Source organism: Osmerus mordax, chromosome 18 (assembly GCF_038355195.1).
Source record: "Osmerus mordax isolate fOsmMor3 chromosome 18, fOsmMor3.pri, whole genome shotgun sequence".
Classification (NCBI taxonomy): Eukaryota; Metazoa; Chordata; class Actinopteri; order Osmeriformes; family Osmeridae; genus Osmerus; species Osmerus mordax.
Window position 1 is genome coordinate 14,721,790 of NC_090067.1, and position 16,370 is coordinate 14,738,159.

The 16,370-nt window shown below is 51.6% G+C and overlaps 1 protein-coding gene across 1 annotated transcript; it reads left to right on the forward strand.

Annotated features, from left to right (window-relative positions):
• Positions 1-1,072: 1,072 nt before the first annotated feature.
• dlgap3 (discs, large (Drosophila) homolog-associated protein 3) lies at positions 1,073-12,902 on the forward strand. The gene is given in 13 exon segments (XM_067256068.1): positions 1,073-1,813; positions 1,815-1,894; positions 1,896-2,160; positions 5,283-5,509; positions 5,611-5,695; positions 5,879-6,104; positions 7,515-8,095; positions 8,216-8,304; positions 10,150-10,363; positions 10,773-11,016; positions 11,207-11,298; positions 11,497-11,643; positions 12,627-12,902. Coding segments are annotated over 13 exon segments (3,267 nt in total).
• The last annotated feature ends 3,468 nt before the right edge of the window (positions 12,903-16,370 follow it).

Here is a 16,370-nt window from a genome sequence, read left to right on the forward strand (position 1 = left end):
CTCTTTCCCCCTCCTCCCTCTCTCTCTCTCTGTCTCTCTTTCCCCCTCCTCCCTCTCTCTCTGTCTCTCTTTCTCTCTCCCCCTCTCTCTCTTTCTCTCTCCCCCTCCTCCCTCTCTCTCTCTCTCTCTCTCTCTCTTTCTCTCTCCCCCTCCTCCCTCTCTCTCTCTCTCTCTCTCTCTCCAGGGTTAGGGATTGAAAGGGAGTGAATTGCCAGTCCTCACTAGGGTTAGGGTTAGTTAGGGTTAGTGTTTAGTAGGGTTAGTATTTCTAACCCATTACAAAGGGAGTGAATTGTCAGTCCTCACTAGAATGTTAAAACAAGGATTGAAGGATTCTCACCAGCCTGCAGATTGGAGTTGTTTTCAAACACAAATGTGTAAAGTTTGAAATTTGGGTTCTCTGTAGTTATAATTTTTATAGGTTAATTCCTTTTCAGTGTCTGTGTGTATCTTTCTCTCTTCTCTCTGTCTCATTCACTCTCACACACACACACACTCACAAACACATATTTCCTGCTTTCTGAAGTCAGTAGGCATTCTAACCGTAGACATAATAAAGAGTCGACGCCACACTGGCTGCTGGGCGCGAGAAATGCGGCCGCCATCTTGGACAGGGCAAATTCCTAGATGCGTAGCATCAGAATAACCAAGATGTCAGCACTGTGCAGCATATTCCTGCTCAGATCGGCAGACAATCGCAAACAGGGCTCGGGGGATTACTTTCACCAGTAAGATTTAACATCACCATGTCCTGTATCATAGCTACATGTTTGACCTTTGCAGCAAAGCAAACCATGTGAAATTCAGTTTGGTTATGATTAATTAAATGCGCTGACAGCTCATTTTCCCAGCCAAACAGATGACACTGAGTGGAGCGGGTGCCCGTTCCAAGATGGCGGCCCCACGGCTCGTCAGCGCCAGTAGGCAGTAGCGGTTGATGCGGCGTCTACTCTTTATTATGTCTATGATTTTCTAACCACTGGTTTCTTCTTCCCTGTTTTCAGGTGAGACTGGCGCAGCCCTGTCGCGCCCACAGCGCCCCCTGTCGGCCCGGCCGGCCCACCACGCCCCCATGAGGAGCCACCCCAGCCGCAGCCTGTCCCAACACTCCTCTGGGGGAGGGCCCTGCCACTGCATGCCCGAGGACGGCGAGCCCAGGGTGGGCAGGGACTACCATCACCACCACCCCTCTGAACAGTACCAAGACCAGTCGTACTACCCCCCTGGGGGGCCCCCGGAGCCCCTGGCCCTGAAGAGGCACCATGGCCACTCTGGGGGAGGCACCTTTCCGCGCTCTCATCCCAGCCAGCACCCCCCCCTGCAGGGGTACGACTCATGCGAGGAGTGCCTGACCACAGTGGTGGGTCCTGGGGGGAAGGTGCACCGGATCCCCCCCGGCCTGCTGGAACAGTTTGAGAAACTCCCCTTCCAGCCGGACGGCTTCCACACTCTGCAGTACCAGCGCTCGGCCAGCGGGGAGCAGCGCAGTGAGAGCCCCTCTCGCATCCGCCACCTTGTCCACTCTGTCCAGCGACTCTTCGCAAAGTCCCATTCACTGGAGGCGCCGTCCAAGCGGGAGCACAATGGCACGCGTGGAGGAGGGGAGTACCGGGGTGGGCACCGCAGTGGGGGGGAGGAGGGGGGAGGCCCTGGCCACCAGTCACGCTCCGCCCGGCGATGCAAGTCCCGCGAGCGCAGCAGGAGCGGAGACTCCCGGCACGAGTCTGGCCGGCGGCACCGCAGCAGGACAGCGGGGTGGTGGAGCTCTGACGACAACCTGGACAGCGACAGCAGCTTCTTGGTTACTGGGGGTGGTCCCAGGGGGGGGGCGGGGCTACCTGGCAGGCCACGAGAGCCTGGACTCAGCCATTCAGGAGCTGACACTGAAGAAGCCCAGGGGAGGGGGGGGGGGAGGGGGGGGGAGGAGGAGGGGGGCAGGGGGCCCTGCCTGCTCCTGCTCAGGGGGAGTGCATGGCGTGCACCAGCATGATGCTGGCGGGAGGCGAGGGGGGTGGAGCCTCCCTGAAGAGGAGCACCTGGTCAGCTATGACAGTCAGCCAGGCTCGGGAGGTGTACCCCTCCACTAGGGGCGGGGCCCTGGACAAGGCTCTGGTTCCCATGGACAACAAGATGAAGGAGAGGAACTTCCACTACCTGCAGGTATGTGTGTGTGTGACAGTGAGGGTCCAGACTGAGAACAACAGAGTACAACAGTACTGTTGGGATGAGTGATGAACACACAGCTGAGACACACACTTACATGCACACAAACACTCTCATACACACACGTACTCACACACACACATTATACACACGCATATGCGCGCACACACACACATGCATACTGGTTATTAAACTCACAGTCTTTCAATCTCTTCCATTTCTCTTAGTCTCTCTCTTTTCTCACCTGCTCTCTCTGCCTCAATTGCTTCTAGTCATTTGAACACATCTACTGTCAATGTCTTTGTACCGCACACACAAACTCACACACACACCCACTCACACACATTCACACACAGAAACTCAGTCAAACTCACACACACACACGGTGCTCCACCATGCCGGCTGTGTTTCTACAGTAACAGGAGGGAGCGACAGGAGCTCTCATCAGGACCTCAGCTGTGGAGGAGGGGAGGGTGGCCTCTGATAGGAGGAGGGGAGGGTGGCCTCTGATAGGAGGAGGGGAGGGTGGTCTCTGATAGGAGCATGGGAGGGTGGTCTCTAATAGGAGGAGGGTGGTCTCTGATAGGAGGAGGGGAGGGTGGTCTCTGATAGGAGGAGGGGAGGGTGGTCTCTGATAGGAGGGGAGGGTGGCCTCTGATAGGAGGAGGGGAGGGTGGTCTCTGATAGGAGAATGGGAGGGTGGTCTCTGATAGGAGGAGGGTGGTCTCTGATAGGAGGAGGGGAGGGTGGTCTCTGATAGGAGGAGGGGAGGGTGGTCTCTGATAGGAGGAGGGTGGTCTCTGATAGGAGGAGGGGAGGGTGGTCTCTGATAGGAGGGGAGGGTGGTCTCTGACAGGAGGAGGGGAGGGTGTCCTCTGATAGGAGGAGGGGAGGGTGGACTCTGATAGGAGTAGGGGATGAGAGAGGATGAAGGGATGAGAGAATGAGAAGATGAAAGGATGAGAGGGGATTAAGGGATAAGAGGATAAGGAGATGAGGGGATCAAGTGATGAAGGGATGAGAGGATGAAGGGATGAGTGGATGAGGGGATGAGAGGATGAGGGGATGAGAGGATAAGGGGATGAGAGGATAAGGGGATGAGAGGGGATGAGGGGATGAGAGGATGAGGGGATGAGAGGGGATGCTGAGTGTTTAAACTAACAGCTCTGAAAGGTGGAGGACAGAAAGCCAACACTGTGGTGAATCTCTGTCTCTCCCTCCTGCCCTCCTCCTATATCTCCTTTCCTCTCTGTCTCTCCCTCCTGCCCTCCTCCTATATCTCCTTTCCTCTCTGTCTCTCCCTCCTGCCCTCCTTCTATATCTCCTTTCCTCTCTGTCTCTCCCTCCTGTCCTCCTCCTATATCCTTTCCTCTCTGTCTCTCCCTCCTGCCCTCCTCCTATATCTCCTTTCCTCTCTGTCTCTCCCTCCTGTCCTCCTCCTATATCTCCTTTCCTCTCTGTCTCTCCCTCCTGCCCTCTTCCTATATCTCCTTTCTTCTCTGGGAAAAAAAGGGATACGAGGAAGTAGGATAGTGAGATAGTAACCCCTAGCTGAGGGGGAGGGGGAGGGGGTTCGAGCTAGAGAGATTAAACGGAATCATCTCTTTAAAGTGATGACCTTTAAAAACACACTTGGCTGGACAAAGCCATGCACCCAGGACTAACATGTGTGCACGTGTGTGTGTTAATGTGTGTGCATGAGTGACTCACACATGCACAGGCACTCACATACACACAAGAACACACGCACACACAAATATACTGATGAAAATATGTCTGTCTCTTTTTGGTTTCTGTCTGCTTACCCCCCTCTCTCTCTCTCTCTCTCTCTCTCTCTCTCTCTCTCTCTCTCTCTCTCTCTCTCTCTCTCTCTCTCTCTCTCTCTCTCTCTCTTCCTCTCTATCCCTCTCTCTCTCTCTCTCTCTCTGTCTCCCTCTCCTTCTCTACCTCTCTCCATTTCTCCCTCCTTCTCCCTCACTCCTTCCCTCTCTCCCTCCCTCTCCCTCCTTCTCTACCTCTCTCTCTCTCCCTCTCTCTCTGTATCAGTGTTTTTCTAGTTGTCAGAGTTTCTCGCTCTCTGTAAGTCTTCACCTCTGTTTCTACCCATCCTCATTACTGCTCTCTGGTGCAGCATGTGTGTGTGTGCAAGTTTGTGTTCCTTAATGTAGGCTACATGTGTGCATGTGCATGCACATCCAGATAGGTGTCTGTCTGTGTGTGTGTGTGTGTGTGTGTGTGTGTGTGTTGTGGTAACCACTGAGGTGAGCCGCATACAGTCTAAGCACAACAGGGGCAGAGGTTAGGGTCAGATTAAAGGGTCAAGGTAAAGGGTCAGGGGTCATATTAAAGGGTCAGGGCAAGGGTCAGGCAGAAGGCTCAGGGGTCAGATTAAAGGGTCAGGGTCAGGTTGAAGGGTCAGGTTGAAGGGTCAGGTTGAAGGGTCAGGGGTCATATTAAAGGGTCAGGGGTCAGGGTCAGGTTGAAGGGTCAGGTTGAAGGGTCAGGGGTCATATTAAAGGGTCAGGGGTCAGGGTCTGACCCTCCTCCTTCTGAGGGCACCACACCTCACGCTGTAGAGGGTTCCCACATGTTGCCAACACGAAGTAGTTTCCTCATAACACAACCTCTGGATGATGCAACAGCAAAAGACATCAAGTACATCTGCCTGGTGTTTACCAGCCTGTACTAACCTGTGATGTTGGGTTAGTTAGGTGTTTACCAGCCTGTACTAACCTGTGATGTTGGGTTAGGTAGGTGATTACCAGCCTGTACTAACCTGTGATGTTGGGTTAGGTAGGTGATTAACCTGTATGCATCATACTATGAAAACAAGATTTATTACAGTAATGACACTCCCATGTTATGTATGTATGTGTGTGTCTATGCGTGTGTGTGCATTCTCATGTGTGTGTATCTGTGTGTATATATCTGTGTGTGTTTGTATCTACCTGTGTCTGTGTGTTTACCTGTGTGTGTCTACCTGTGTGTGTGTGTGTGTGTGTCTACCTGTGTGTGTCTACCTGTGTGTGTGGGTGTGTGTGTGTGTCTACCTGTGTGTGTGTGTCTACCTGTGTGTGTGTGTCTACCTGTGTGTGTGTGTGTGTGTGTGTGTGTGTCAGGTTCCCTCAGGTGAGTGGGGAGTGCTCCCAGGTGAGATCCCCTGCAGGAGGATGAGGAGTGGCAGCTACATCAAGGCGATGGGGGACGAAGACAGCGGAGAGGACAGCCCCCAGGCCTCCCCCCGGACCCCAGCCCTCCCCCCGGCCTCCCCCCGGACCTCCGCCCTTGCTCAGAGAGACGCCTTCAGGAGGTCCGTCAGCATGGACCAGAGGTCCTGCACCCCCAAGTAGGGCTCAGTACTCACACGCAAGCACATCCACACATCTTTTCAAGCAGATCATCTCATATCAGTGTTTGTGAGTGTAAAGCAACAGTGTGTGTTTCCAGGTCCTCCTGTCAGCAGTGTACAGACTCCCACCCAAAGAGCCACGGTCGATCTCGTAGCTACACTCGCTCTCTCACCAGCTCACAGGTAGCACCCCTCACCTACAGCACTGTGTGACAGAGCATGTGTGTGAGAGAGAGAGAGCATGTGTGTGTGTGTGAGAGAGAGAGAGAGAGAGAGAGAGAGAGAGAGAGAGAGAGAGAGAGAGAGAGAGAGAGAGAGAGAGAGAGCATGAGTGTGTGTGTGTGACCCTGTGCTCTGTCTGTCCAGTTCGGGGCCAGTCTGAACAGTCTGAACCGGCAGTTTGAGGTGGTGTGTGAGAGTATGTTTGGGGGGGCGGAGTCTCCTGCTGTGGAGGCCCTCGACCTGCCCGGATCCTTCCGCACCCGTAGCCATAGTTACGTCCGCGCCATCCAGGCCGGCTGTTCCCAAGACGACGACTGCCTGTCTGTCTTCTCCATGTCGGGTCCTCAGGGAAGCTTAAAGAGCGTAGCTGGTGAGTTCATCCCTCTCTCTCCTCCTCTCCCCTCCCTTCATCCCCCTCTCTCCTCCTCTCCCCTCCCTTCATCCCCCTCTCTCCTCCTCTCCCCTCCCTTCATCCCCCTCTCTCCCCCTCTCTCCTCCCTTCATCCCCCTCTCTCCTCCTCTCCCCTCCCTTCATCCCCCCTCTCTCCTCCTCTCTCCCCTCCCTTCATCCCCCTCTCTCCTCCTCTCCCCTCCCTTCATCCCCCTCTCTCCTCCCTCTCCCCTCCATTCATCCCCCTCTCTCCTCCTCTCCCCTCCCTTCATCCCCCTCTTCTCCTCCTCTCCCCTCACTTCATCCCCCTCTCTCCTCCTCTCCCCTCCCTTCATCCCCCTCTCTCCTCCTCTCCCCTCCCTTCATCCCCCTCTCTACTCCTCTCCCCTCGCTTCACTTTTCTTCTCCTCCTGGTCTCTACCTTTCACCTCTCTTATCCACTCCCTCCTTCAATCCCTGTTATCTTTCCTCCCTCCCTCTCTCTCAGACAGATCCTGTCCACGGTGTGTGTGTTCTACAGTACGATAGTTTTAGAGGGCTAATATTTCCTGGCTTAGACCTGCAAATCCCCCTGAGATGTATTAAAGCCTGTGAGAAGTGTCATATACACACACACACACGCACACATACAAACATGCACACACACAAAAACATGTGCACACACACACACATGCACACATTCACTGCAGGGAGCTTGTCTTCCTGGAGGCTCATCACGTCTTGGAGACAGGCGGGTTGAAAATAAAGAACCAAGAAGAGAGAGAGGAGAGAGAGAGTGTGAAAGAGAGAGAGAGAGAGAGAGAGAGAGAGAGAGAGAGAGAGAGAGAGAGAGAGAGAGAGAGAGAGAGAGAGAGGAAAGGGTATATTTACAGTCTGCATGCTCTCAATTCTTCGGTTTAATATTCCTCTCAGGTTTAATATTCCTCTCAGGAAATTGCTTTATCGTCTTAAAAAACGAGTAAAGTTAGCTCTAAGGAGAGTACCCTGACAGTCATTGCATCTGTGTCCCTCCTCTTTCTCCCTCTCCCTCCCTCTCTCTCCCCTCTCCCTCTCTCTCCCTCTCTCTCCCTCTCTCTCCCTTTCTTCTCTGAAAATGAAACCAACAAAACAAACCATACAGCCTCTATCTCTGAAATTGAGGATGTTGGTATGCTGAAAAACCAAGATTTGCTCTTCTTAATAATGACTTTATCTCTTTATCGCTATCTCTCCATGTCCATCCCTCTTTCTCCATCTCCTTCCTTCCTTCCAGCTCTGTCCTACAGTAAGGCTCCCTCCTCTGTTACATGTTGACTTGCTGTCCATAAAGTTTTCCGACCTGCCATTGGTTGAAATTCAAAATTTGTGTCTTGCCTCCCCTCTCCTCTCCCCTGCCTCTCCCCTCTCCAGTCTTCCCCAGCCGAAAGGGTGGCCCCCCTCCCCCCCTCCCCCCGCGCATGTCCAAGTCCTCCCTCTCTGTGCATGCTCAGAGCTCCACAGAGTCCACCCAGGATGCCTACTTCCAGAGCACAGGCCAGCCCCCACCCTCCCAGCCCCCACAGGCCCCCCAGGGCTCGGGGCCCCGACACCCCCGGCAGCACAGCAACTCGGTGGACCTGGGGGGCTCCGAGGGCCCCTCCTCCGGGCAGACGTCCAGGGCCGGAGGGGGTTACTACACAGGTACCGCTCCACGCGGGGGACACGGCCGGCTACACAGCAACTCAGCAGAGAGCCTGGAGGGGGGGTCCAGGGAGCTGGTGCCCTACGCGGGCGGGGGGACCATGAGGAACAGGCACAGCGGCTCAGCTGACAGCCTGCTGGAGGGGCCGGGGGGCAGGGGGGGCAGGGGGGGCAGGGGGGGAAGGGCTGGTGGCAGCCTGGGGAAGGCGTCCCTCCCCCAGAACAGCGTGGCCCTGTGCAGGTCTGGAGGAGGAGGGGTGGGGCAGGAGGACGGGAGAGGACACAGGTGGAGGCCGTCAATTGCTGTGCAGGTGAGGGGGGGTGAGGGGGGGGGGCGAGGGAGGGCGGTTGAGGGGGAGGGGGAGGGGGGATGGAGGGTTGTACAATTTTAACTGTACAGTCCGTCTAACAGGTGTGTGTGTGTGTGTAAGGTGGACAGCTCAGAGACCCTGTCAGATTCGGAGGCTGAGGGCCTGAGAGACGTCCACTCTGTAGGGGTGCAGGTGGAGGATGACAAGAGGTACTCACCATCATCATCCTCACCATCCTCACCCTCACTATCCTCACCATCATCCTCACCCTCATCACCATAATCATCAAAGTACTCCTAACACACCATCATCCGAGTCAGTCATCATCCTAATATGGAGTCAGGTGGCTGAGCGGTTAAGGAATCGGGCTAGTAATCAGAAGGTTTCTGGTTCGATCCCTGGCTCTGCAAAATGACGTTGTGTCCTTGGGCAAGGCACTTCACCCTATTTGCCTCGGGGGAATGTCCCTGTACTTACTGTAAGTCGCTCTGGATAAGAGCGTCTGCTAAATGACTAAATGTAAATGTAATATACCCAGGCTCTCGCTCTATTTCTCTCTAACGCCTGGGACACACTGGCTGCGATTAGCTGCGAAGCGCTTGGAAGCGCCGCCTTTTTTCTTTCGGCCGCGATTGCCTGCGACCGGCAGCGATCGTTTTGGCAGCTGGTTGAATTATTTCGCGAAACGCTTGCGAAATCGGCTGCAGGATGATGAAATACACCATATTAGTTGACATATTTGAATAAAAAAACATATTATTAAGATTTTACTACATTAATTGTAGACTACGGTGAACATTTGTAAAGTTGTAGACTTTATAATTTTTTTTTTAATATTACTTTGGAGGCCTTCGTACTTTACCAATATTCACTCTATATAAAACCTAACTACACAATGTTGGTAACGAACGGCCGTTCCATGTGGTTACCCTGATAAAAACAAATGAAGATAAACGGATTGATCTGTTGAGCCAGCATGCCCGTAGTTGTTGTGTTTGTTTGAGAGAAACGAGTTGTCACGCGTTGCACACAACACACACGCGTACAGACACAGTCTACCGAGAGAGAACCCCCAAGTCTATTTCTAAAATCAGCGAGAAATTCAAGGAGATGGACGACATCAAATTAATTCTCGAAGTTGGAAAGCACAGGGATTTTTACAAGGACAACTTAGAGAAGGATCAATGCTAGGATGCTGTTGGGGCGGCTGTTGGGATAACACGTTTCCTAAATATAGCCTATGCCATGTTTATGTACCATGTCAGCGTTACATGTGAAAAAGGAACGCTCAGAGTAGCTGAAAGACTTGGTGACCGGCGCGGAGAAATGCGCGTCTGGTGTGAACAGCCTTGAGCCAGTCGCAGCCGATTGTGACGCTTACAGGCACTTCCAGGCACTTCGCAGCCGGTGTGTCCCAGGCATTGCGCTGTTTTTCTCTCACTCTGATACTGTAAAGTGATAATTGTAACCATGACTACCTCAAATCATACACACAGCATGGTTTTTACACATTACGTAACCTTGGTCCTAATAATACACCCTGTTACCTACAGATCAGGTGAACTCACACACACACACACTTCCATCCAGCTCCCCTCATCCAGCTCCCCTCATCCAGCTCCCCTCATCCAGCTCTCCTCATCCAGCTCTCCTCATCCAGCTCTCCTCATCCAGCTCCCCTCATCCAGCTCTCCTCATCCAGCTCTCCTCATCCAGCTCTCCTCATCCAGCTCCCCTCATCCAGCTCTCCTCATCCAGCTCCCCTCATCCAGCTCTCCTCATCCAGCTTCCCTCATCCATCTCTCCTCATCCAGCTCCCATCATCCAGCTCTCCTCATCCAGCTCTCCTCATCCAGCTTCCCTCATCCAGCTCTCCTCATCCAGCTCCCCTCAGATTCAATTAGCAGTGTAAATGAACACATCTAGGTTATCATGTATAACTTTTCCTGTCTCTCTCTTTCTATAACACTCACCTCTCTCCTCTTCCTCTCTTTCTATAACCTCTCTCTCTCTCTCTAAATGCTCTCTCTATCTCCTCTTGTCTCTCCCCCCAGGAGGGCTCGTTTCCGGCGTTCCAACAGTGTAACGGCTGCCGTACAGGCAGACCTGGGCCCAGAGGGGGGCTTCCTACTGGGGGCCCCCGCCCAGGACAGGGGCCTTCAGTTCAGCTGTTCCTTCCAGAGGCACTCCTCTGAGCCAGAGTCGGCCGGCCAGTACGCAGAGTACCAGCGCACAGTGCACACACAGGGCCAGTGGGCCTACCGAGAGGTGAGCAGACTGCGGGGGCTGGGGGGGTCGAGGGGGCTGGGGTGCTGGGGGTCTACCGAGAGGTGAGCAGGCTGCGGGGGCTGGGGGGGTCGAGGGGGCTGGGGTGCTGGGGGTCTACCGAGAGGTGAGCAGGCTGGGGGTAGGCTTCCATATATTATAGCAATCATCTCCTCTCTCCTCTCATCTCCTTTCTCCTCTCCTCCTCCTTTCCTCCTCCTCCTCTCCTACTCCTCCTCTCATCTTCTCCTCCTCCTCCTCTCATCTTCTCCTCCTCTCCTACTCCTCCTCCTCTCATCTTCTCCTCCTCCTCTCCTACTCCTCCTCCTCTCATCTTCTCCTCCTCCTCTCCTCCTCTCCTACTCCTCCTCCTCTCATCTTCTCCTCCTCCTCTCTTCCTCTTCACCTCCAGGGAGGCTACTCCCCAGACTCCTGCCCCCCCCTGCACCCCCCCCTGCCCCCGCGTGCCCACTCCCCCCTGCCTCTCCTGTCCTCCCTGGAGGGCCCTGGCAGCCTGCCCGACTCCACCCGCGCCTCGCCCTGCCCCCGTGAGGGAGAGATCTTCCTGCGCCTGCTGCAGACGGAGGTGGAGAGGATGGAGGGATGGTGCCAGAGCATGGAGCGAGAGGCGGAGGACAACAAGCTGCCGGAGGAAGGTGGGTGGAGAACAGGTGGATAGAAGAGTGGGAGAAAAGGGTTAGAGAGGGAGGGTTAGGCACTGTAGCAGGAGGGAGGAACTGAAGCAGGATGAATGGAGGGAGGAAGGGATGGAGGGAGGATGGGATGGATTTCTGTCTACTTCCTGGTTACTTCCTACTTCCTGTCCCCTTCCTGTGCTGTGTGTAGTTCTGGAGCAGATCAGGAGTGCCGTGGGCGCTGCCCAGATGCTCATGTCTCAGAAAGTACAACAGTTCTTCCGCCTGTGCCAACAGAGCGTGGTGAGTGAGTGTGTGTGTGTGTGTGTGAGTGAATGTGCGTGTGTGTGTGTGTGTGTGCGTGTGTGTGCGTGTGTGTGTGTGTGTGTGTGTGTGTGTGCGTGCGTGTGAGTGTGTGTATGTGTATATCAGAGATCCAAATCAAAGCTTCAAATACATTTAAATCAACCCCCCCTCCACCCCCCTCCTCCTCCTCCCCAGGACCCGTCTACATTCCCGTCCCCATCCCCCCAGGACCTGGCTGGCTGCTGGGACCTTCTGCAGCTCAGCATGGACGACGTGTGTCTGCAGTTCCAGGACCTCCAGAGACTGAAGGACTCCGGCTGGAAGCTGCTGCCTGACAAGAAGGTGAGTGGTGCCGGGGTGGTGGCAGCCCTCCTCCTCTTCCGCTTCCTCCTCTTCCTCCCTCAGCCCTCCTCCTCTTCCTCCTTTTCCTCCCTCAGCCCTCCTCTTCCTCTTCTTCTTCCTTTTCCTCCTCCAGATAAGTTTCAGCAACAAAATGGCTCCTGAATGGAATTGTTTCTAAATGTTTGGTCGATACAAGGCCTTCAACCAGCTTTGCTGCTTCTTTTATCAATGTTTACATTATTATACTATTTAAATAGGGTTAGCATGTCTCAAACTGGGGATGATCTCGTAATAGAGGTGTGTGGTATAGAAAGATGAGACTTCAGTATGGGCATAAACATTTATATATATAGATATCGTAACTGAAATTAAAGTGTTCATAAAAATATGATTTAGAACAATTGAATCGTATAATAATTCCATGACATTTCAGTATCACTGAAGTGGAACGTCTATTTCAGTTCCAGTCAGTTAGTAGACGTGTTTGTGTGTGTTACCAACCAGTTCCTTCTATGAAAACTAACTCTGGTCTTTCTCTTCCACTTCTCCATCTGTCATGTTCATTTATTTATTTATTTTCATGCTTTGATCCATATTCATCCGTATTCAATCCTGCCCTTGTCCGGAAATGTGTTGTTTTAATCTTAAATATAATGATATAACGTGGTCTTACCTCTGTGTGCATACAAACCTAACACGCCCCTCCCTGTCATGGCCTTGTTACCCTCCTTTCCATTTATGACATCATAATCTCCCTTTTTTGCATTTATTACATAATGATCACTCCTCCTTTTACATTTATGACATCATCAACCCCTTTGCATGTATGACATCATCATCACCCCCCTCTCCATGTATGACATCATCCTCACCCCCTTTCCATTTATGATATCATCATCACCCCCCCATTTCCATGTATGACATTATGATCACCCCCCCCCCTTTCCATTTATGACATCATCGCACCTCTGCCCGCATAACAGGATGACAATAAGCCACCTCCTCCGTTACCCAAGAAACCGCTGGGTGGGGTGGGAGGCAGCCTGCGTGCGGACAGTGTGGGGGCGGGGCTGCTGGTGCCAAGGGGCGGGGCCGGGGGCGGGGCCAGGATGCTGCCCTTGAAGGAGAAGTCTCTGGACCTGGCAGATACACGCAGGAGGCTGCAGACCAAGAGGGCCGCTTCCTTCAGACAGAACTCAGCCACGGAGAGCGCTGACAGCATCGAGATCTTCATCCCAGAGGCGCAGACTAGGCTGTGAACGGACTGGGCCTCTCTCTCTCTCTTTGTGTCTGTCTCTCTCTCTGTCTCTGTGTCTCTCTCGTTCTCTGTCTGTCTGTCTGTCTGTCTGTCTGTCTCTCTCTCTCTCTTAGTCTCTTGCTCTCTGTCTCTCTAAGCCCTGTCCACCTACTTTTTCTCCTAACTACCTCTTCCTACTAGAATCATCCTCCATGACTCATCCTTCCTCTCGCCCTACATGTTCCTGCTACATCTGACCCCCCTGTTTGGACAGTGCTGGTGAAGCACCCGGCCCAGGCTGTTCCAGTACTCACCATGAATCACAGAGACAAACCTCAGAAACCATCGTGGAGACAGTCAACCTGACACCCCACTTTAATCACTCTGAATCAGACAAAGTAGAGGAAGAGAGGAGAGGCTGGTGGGAGGAGTCTAGTGCTTGTGGCATGAGTGTGTGTGTGTTCCTCATAGTGGTGCTCCTGCAGAGGAAACAAATGCTCCAAAAGGAACGATAGAACACGGTTCGATATAGACATTTATCTATTATTCACATCAAAACAGACACAACAGATGACCCCAGATTAACCTTGACTACGTTTTCATGAGAGGGACTTCCTTTAAAAAAAAGTATTTGGAACAGACAGGTCCTCTGTGGGATGCAGGTGATGCAGACTCAGTATTCAGACAGGTCCTCTGTGGGATGCAGGTGATGCAGACTCAGTATTCAGACAGGTCCTCTGTGGGATGCAGGTGATGCAGACTCAGTATTCAGACAGGTCCTCTGTGGGATGCAGGTGATGCAGACTCAGTATTCAGACAACAGAAACCAGTCTGCAGTGAAACCCCAGTCAGTGCTTGTCTACCGAAGGATGCACTGTTGACCTCTCCTCTGAGTGAAGCATCTCTTCCTAACCCTGACATTCACCGCTCTGTGTGTGGACTCTATCAAGCTCTTTGAAGGCTGAAGGCATGTGTGTTTTCACACGCAGCTGGCATGTGCTAGTGGGAGTGTAGCATAGCGTAGCTGTGCACATCTGACAGCCAGAGAGCATCATAAGCAGAATCCTGTCATGTTTGCTTTTAACATCTTTCTGATGTTGAACCTTTTAATGTGGATGAGTGGGATGGGCGGCTGAAAGCTGTTTTTTAAGCGCTTTGAGACTTTACAGAATGGGTTCCTTCTTTCACTGTGAGACAATGGCGCCCCCATGTGGCCAACTGGTTCCTGCTGGGCGCTGAGCATCACATTTACATTTAGTCATTTAGCAGACGCTCTTATCCAGAGCGACTTACAGTAAGTACAGGGACATTCCCCCTAGGCAAGTAGGGTGAAGTACCTTGCCCAAGGACACAACGTCAGTTGGCATGACCGGGAATCGAACTGGCAACCTTCGGATTACTAGCCCGATTCCCTCACCACTCAGCCACCTGACTCCATCACAAGAGGTGGGTCTGCCTGGTCCCCTGCCAGTTACAGATGTAGATAAAGATGTATCTGTATACTTTTATACGAGAGATATACATTCTTAAGAATTCGCACTGTATCACCTGGTCAGCTCCAGATCATCCAGGGTAACACTCAACAATTCACCCAATCAGAGCAGAGAGGAATCTCAACAACATCTGCAGAGGATTTCTTTGCTCCCCTCCCTTCACACCTCTTTCCTCTCCTCTAACCCTCTCTCCTCCCTTCTCCTCTCCTCTAACCCTCTCTCTTCTCTTCTCCTCCTCTATCCCTCTCCTCTCCTCTAACTCTGTCTCCTCTCTTCTCTAACCCTCTCTCCTCTAATCCTCTCTTCTCCTCTCCTCTAACTCTCTCTCCTCTCGAACCCTCTCTCCTGTCAACTATCCCTCTCTCCTTTCCTCTATCCCTCGCTCCTGTCAAGTGTGTGACCCAAACAGGGGAATCCACTCCAGTTCATCCCCATAGGGACACAGCCAATCTCCTATGTATTATATTATAAGATGAATCCTCCCTCCAGAACTACAAGGCTGGTAAACAGGAAGCAGGATGACAGTGTGTGTGTGGCTCACATGGTGTACTATAGGAGCAGTAACAATGGAATTATTGATGAGTTGGTTGCCCTTGAAAAGAGGTTTATGTGTGCACTCATGTTTGTGAGTGTCATTTTCCATCTTGTTTTGTCTCCAAGGAGATGGTATGGTATGTTTCTCTAAGCATAGTACAGTAGCATGATCCAACTGTCGTCCCATTGTAGTTTATACTTTTGACAATTTCATTTTAAAGAAACTGTATGTTTGCTTGTGACAGAGAGACAGTGGCAAAAACGTGAAGCTCAATTTAAAAGAAAAAAACAACAACATATAAACCCTAATCCTCCATTTTGAAAAGAGACAGAATCTCACAAGCATGACTTGGCTTTTTTTCTAAATATTTGAAATGGACTGTAATGAAAATGAAATATTTTAATTGGAGATGTATATTTTATAACGTTATTTACATTTATAGAGTAGTAGAGATGAAGAGTACAATATATATGTACAGTACAAAGAGAATCTATAATGTGAAATACAGTATTATGATCTATACGTAGCATCGTGTAATATTACTACTATGTGGCATATTCAGACGCTGTACGTGTACTCATCAGACTGATGATGATCACAGGGTACAAACTGGAGAGAGAACTCTGCCAGGTAACACTCGCTCTTTACACCTTACCTAGCCCTCTCTGTCTCTCCCTCTCTCCCTCACCACTCTCTCCTCTCCCCCTCCATCTCTCTCTCTTCCTCATCCCCCTCCCTCTCTTATCCTTCTATGAACTAACTCTGTGTGCCTAACCATGTGTGGGCTTCATTTGATCTATACAGCTTTATGCATTATATAGATTATACAGACATGTGCATTATCTCAAGAGAATTGATATTGTGTTTTACATTTGACTGTATTAACTAAAACTTCTTACATGTAATCACTTTATTCCACACACTCTTTCTCTCTCTCTCTCTCTCTCTCTCTCTCTCTCTCTCTATCTCACACACACACGCTCACACACACCCGCTCACACACCAATACATGCACACACACTCTTTCATATACTGGAGGTTAGAAGAACACAGAGAAGCCTGCTGTATGGTGTTTCAATGTTGCATGCTTTATATCGTATCCATGATACAGCCATGTGAAATATTTAGTCCATCTATCAACGATACACTAACATTCTCTTTACTTGAAAAACTGTTTAATGAAGTATCTCCAGAACAGGGATGCTCTGGGTTTATCTGGTGGATAGCCTCCGTTAGCCTACAGACTCTTTTCTAGCACTACCTAGATCTGTTCTAGCTTCTATTGAACACACACACTTTCACACATGCACACACACGTACACACACGTTCACACGTACACACACACGTTCACACATGCACACACACGTTTACACATGCACGCACACACATATTTATGTGAACATTGCATCTGAACTTAAAATGCCACCTTGAGATCTTGTGTCGAAAAGCTTTTTCAGAGTT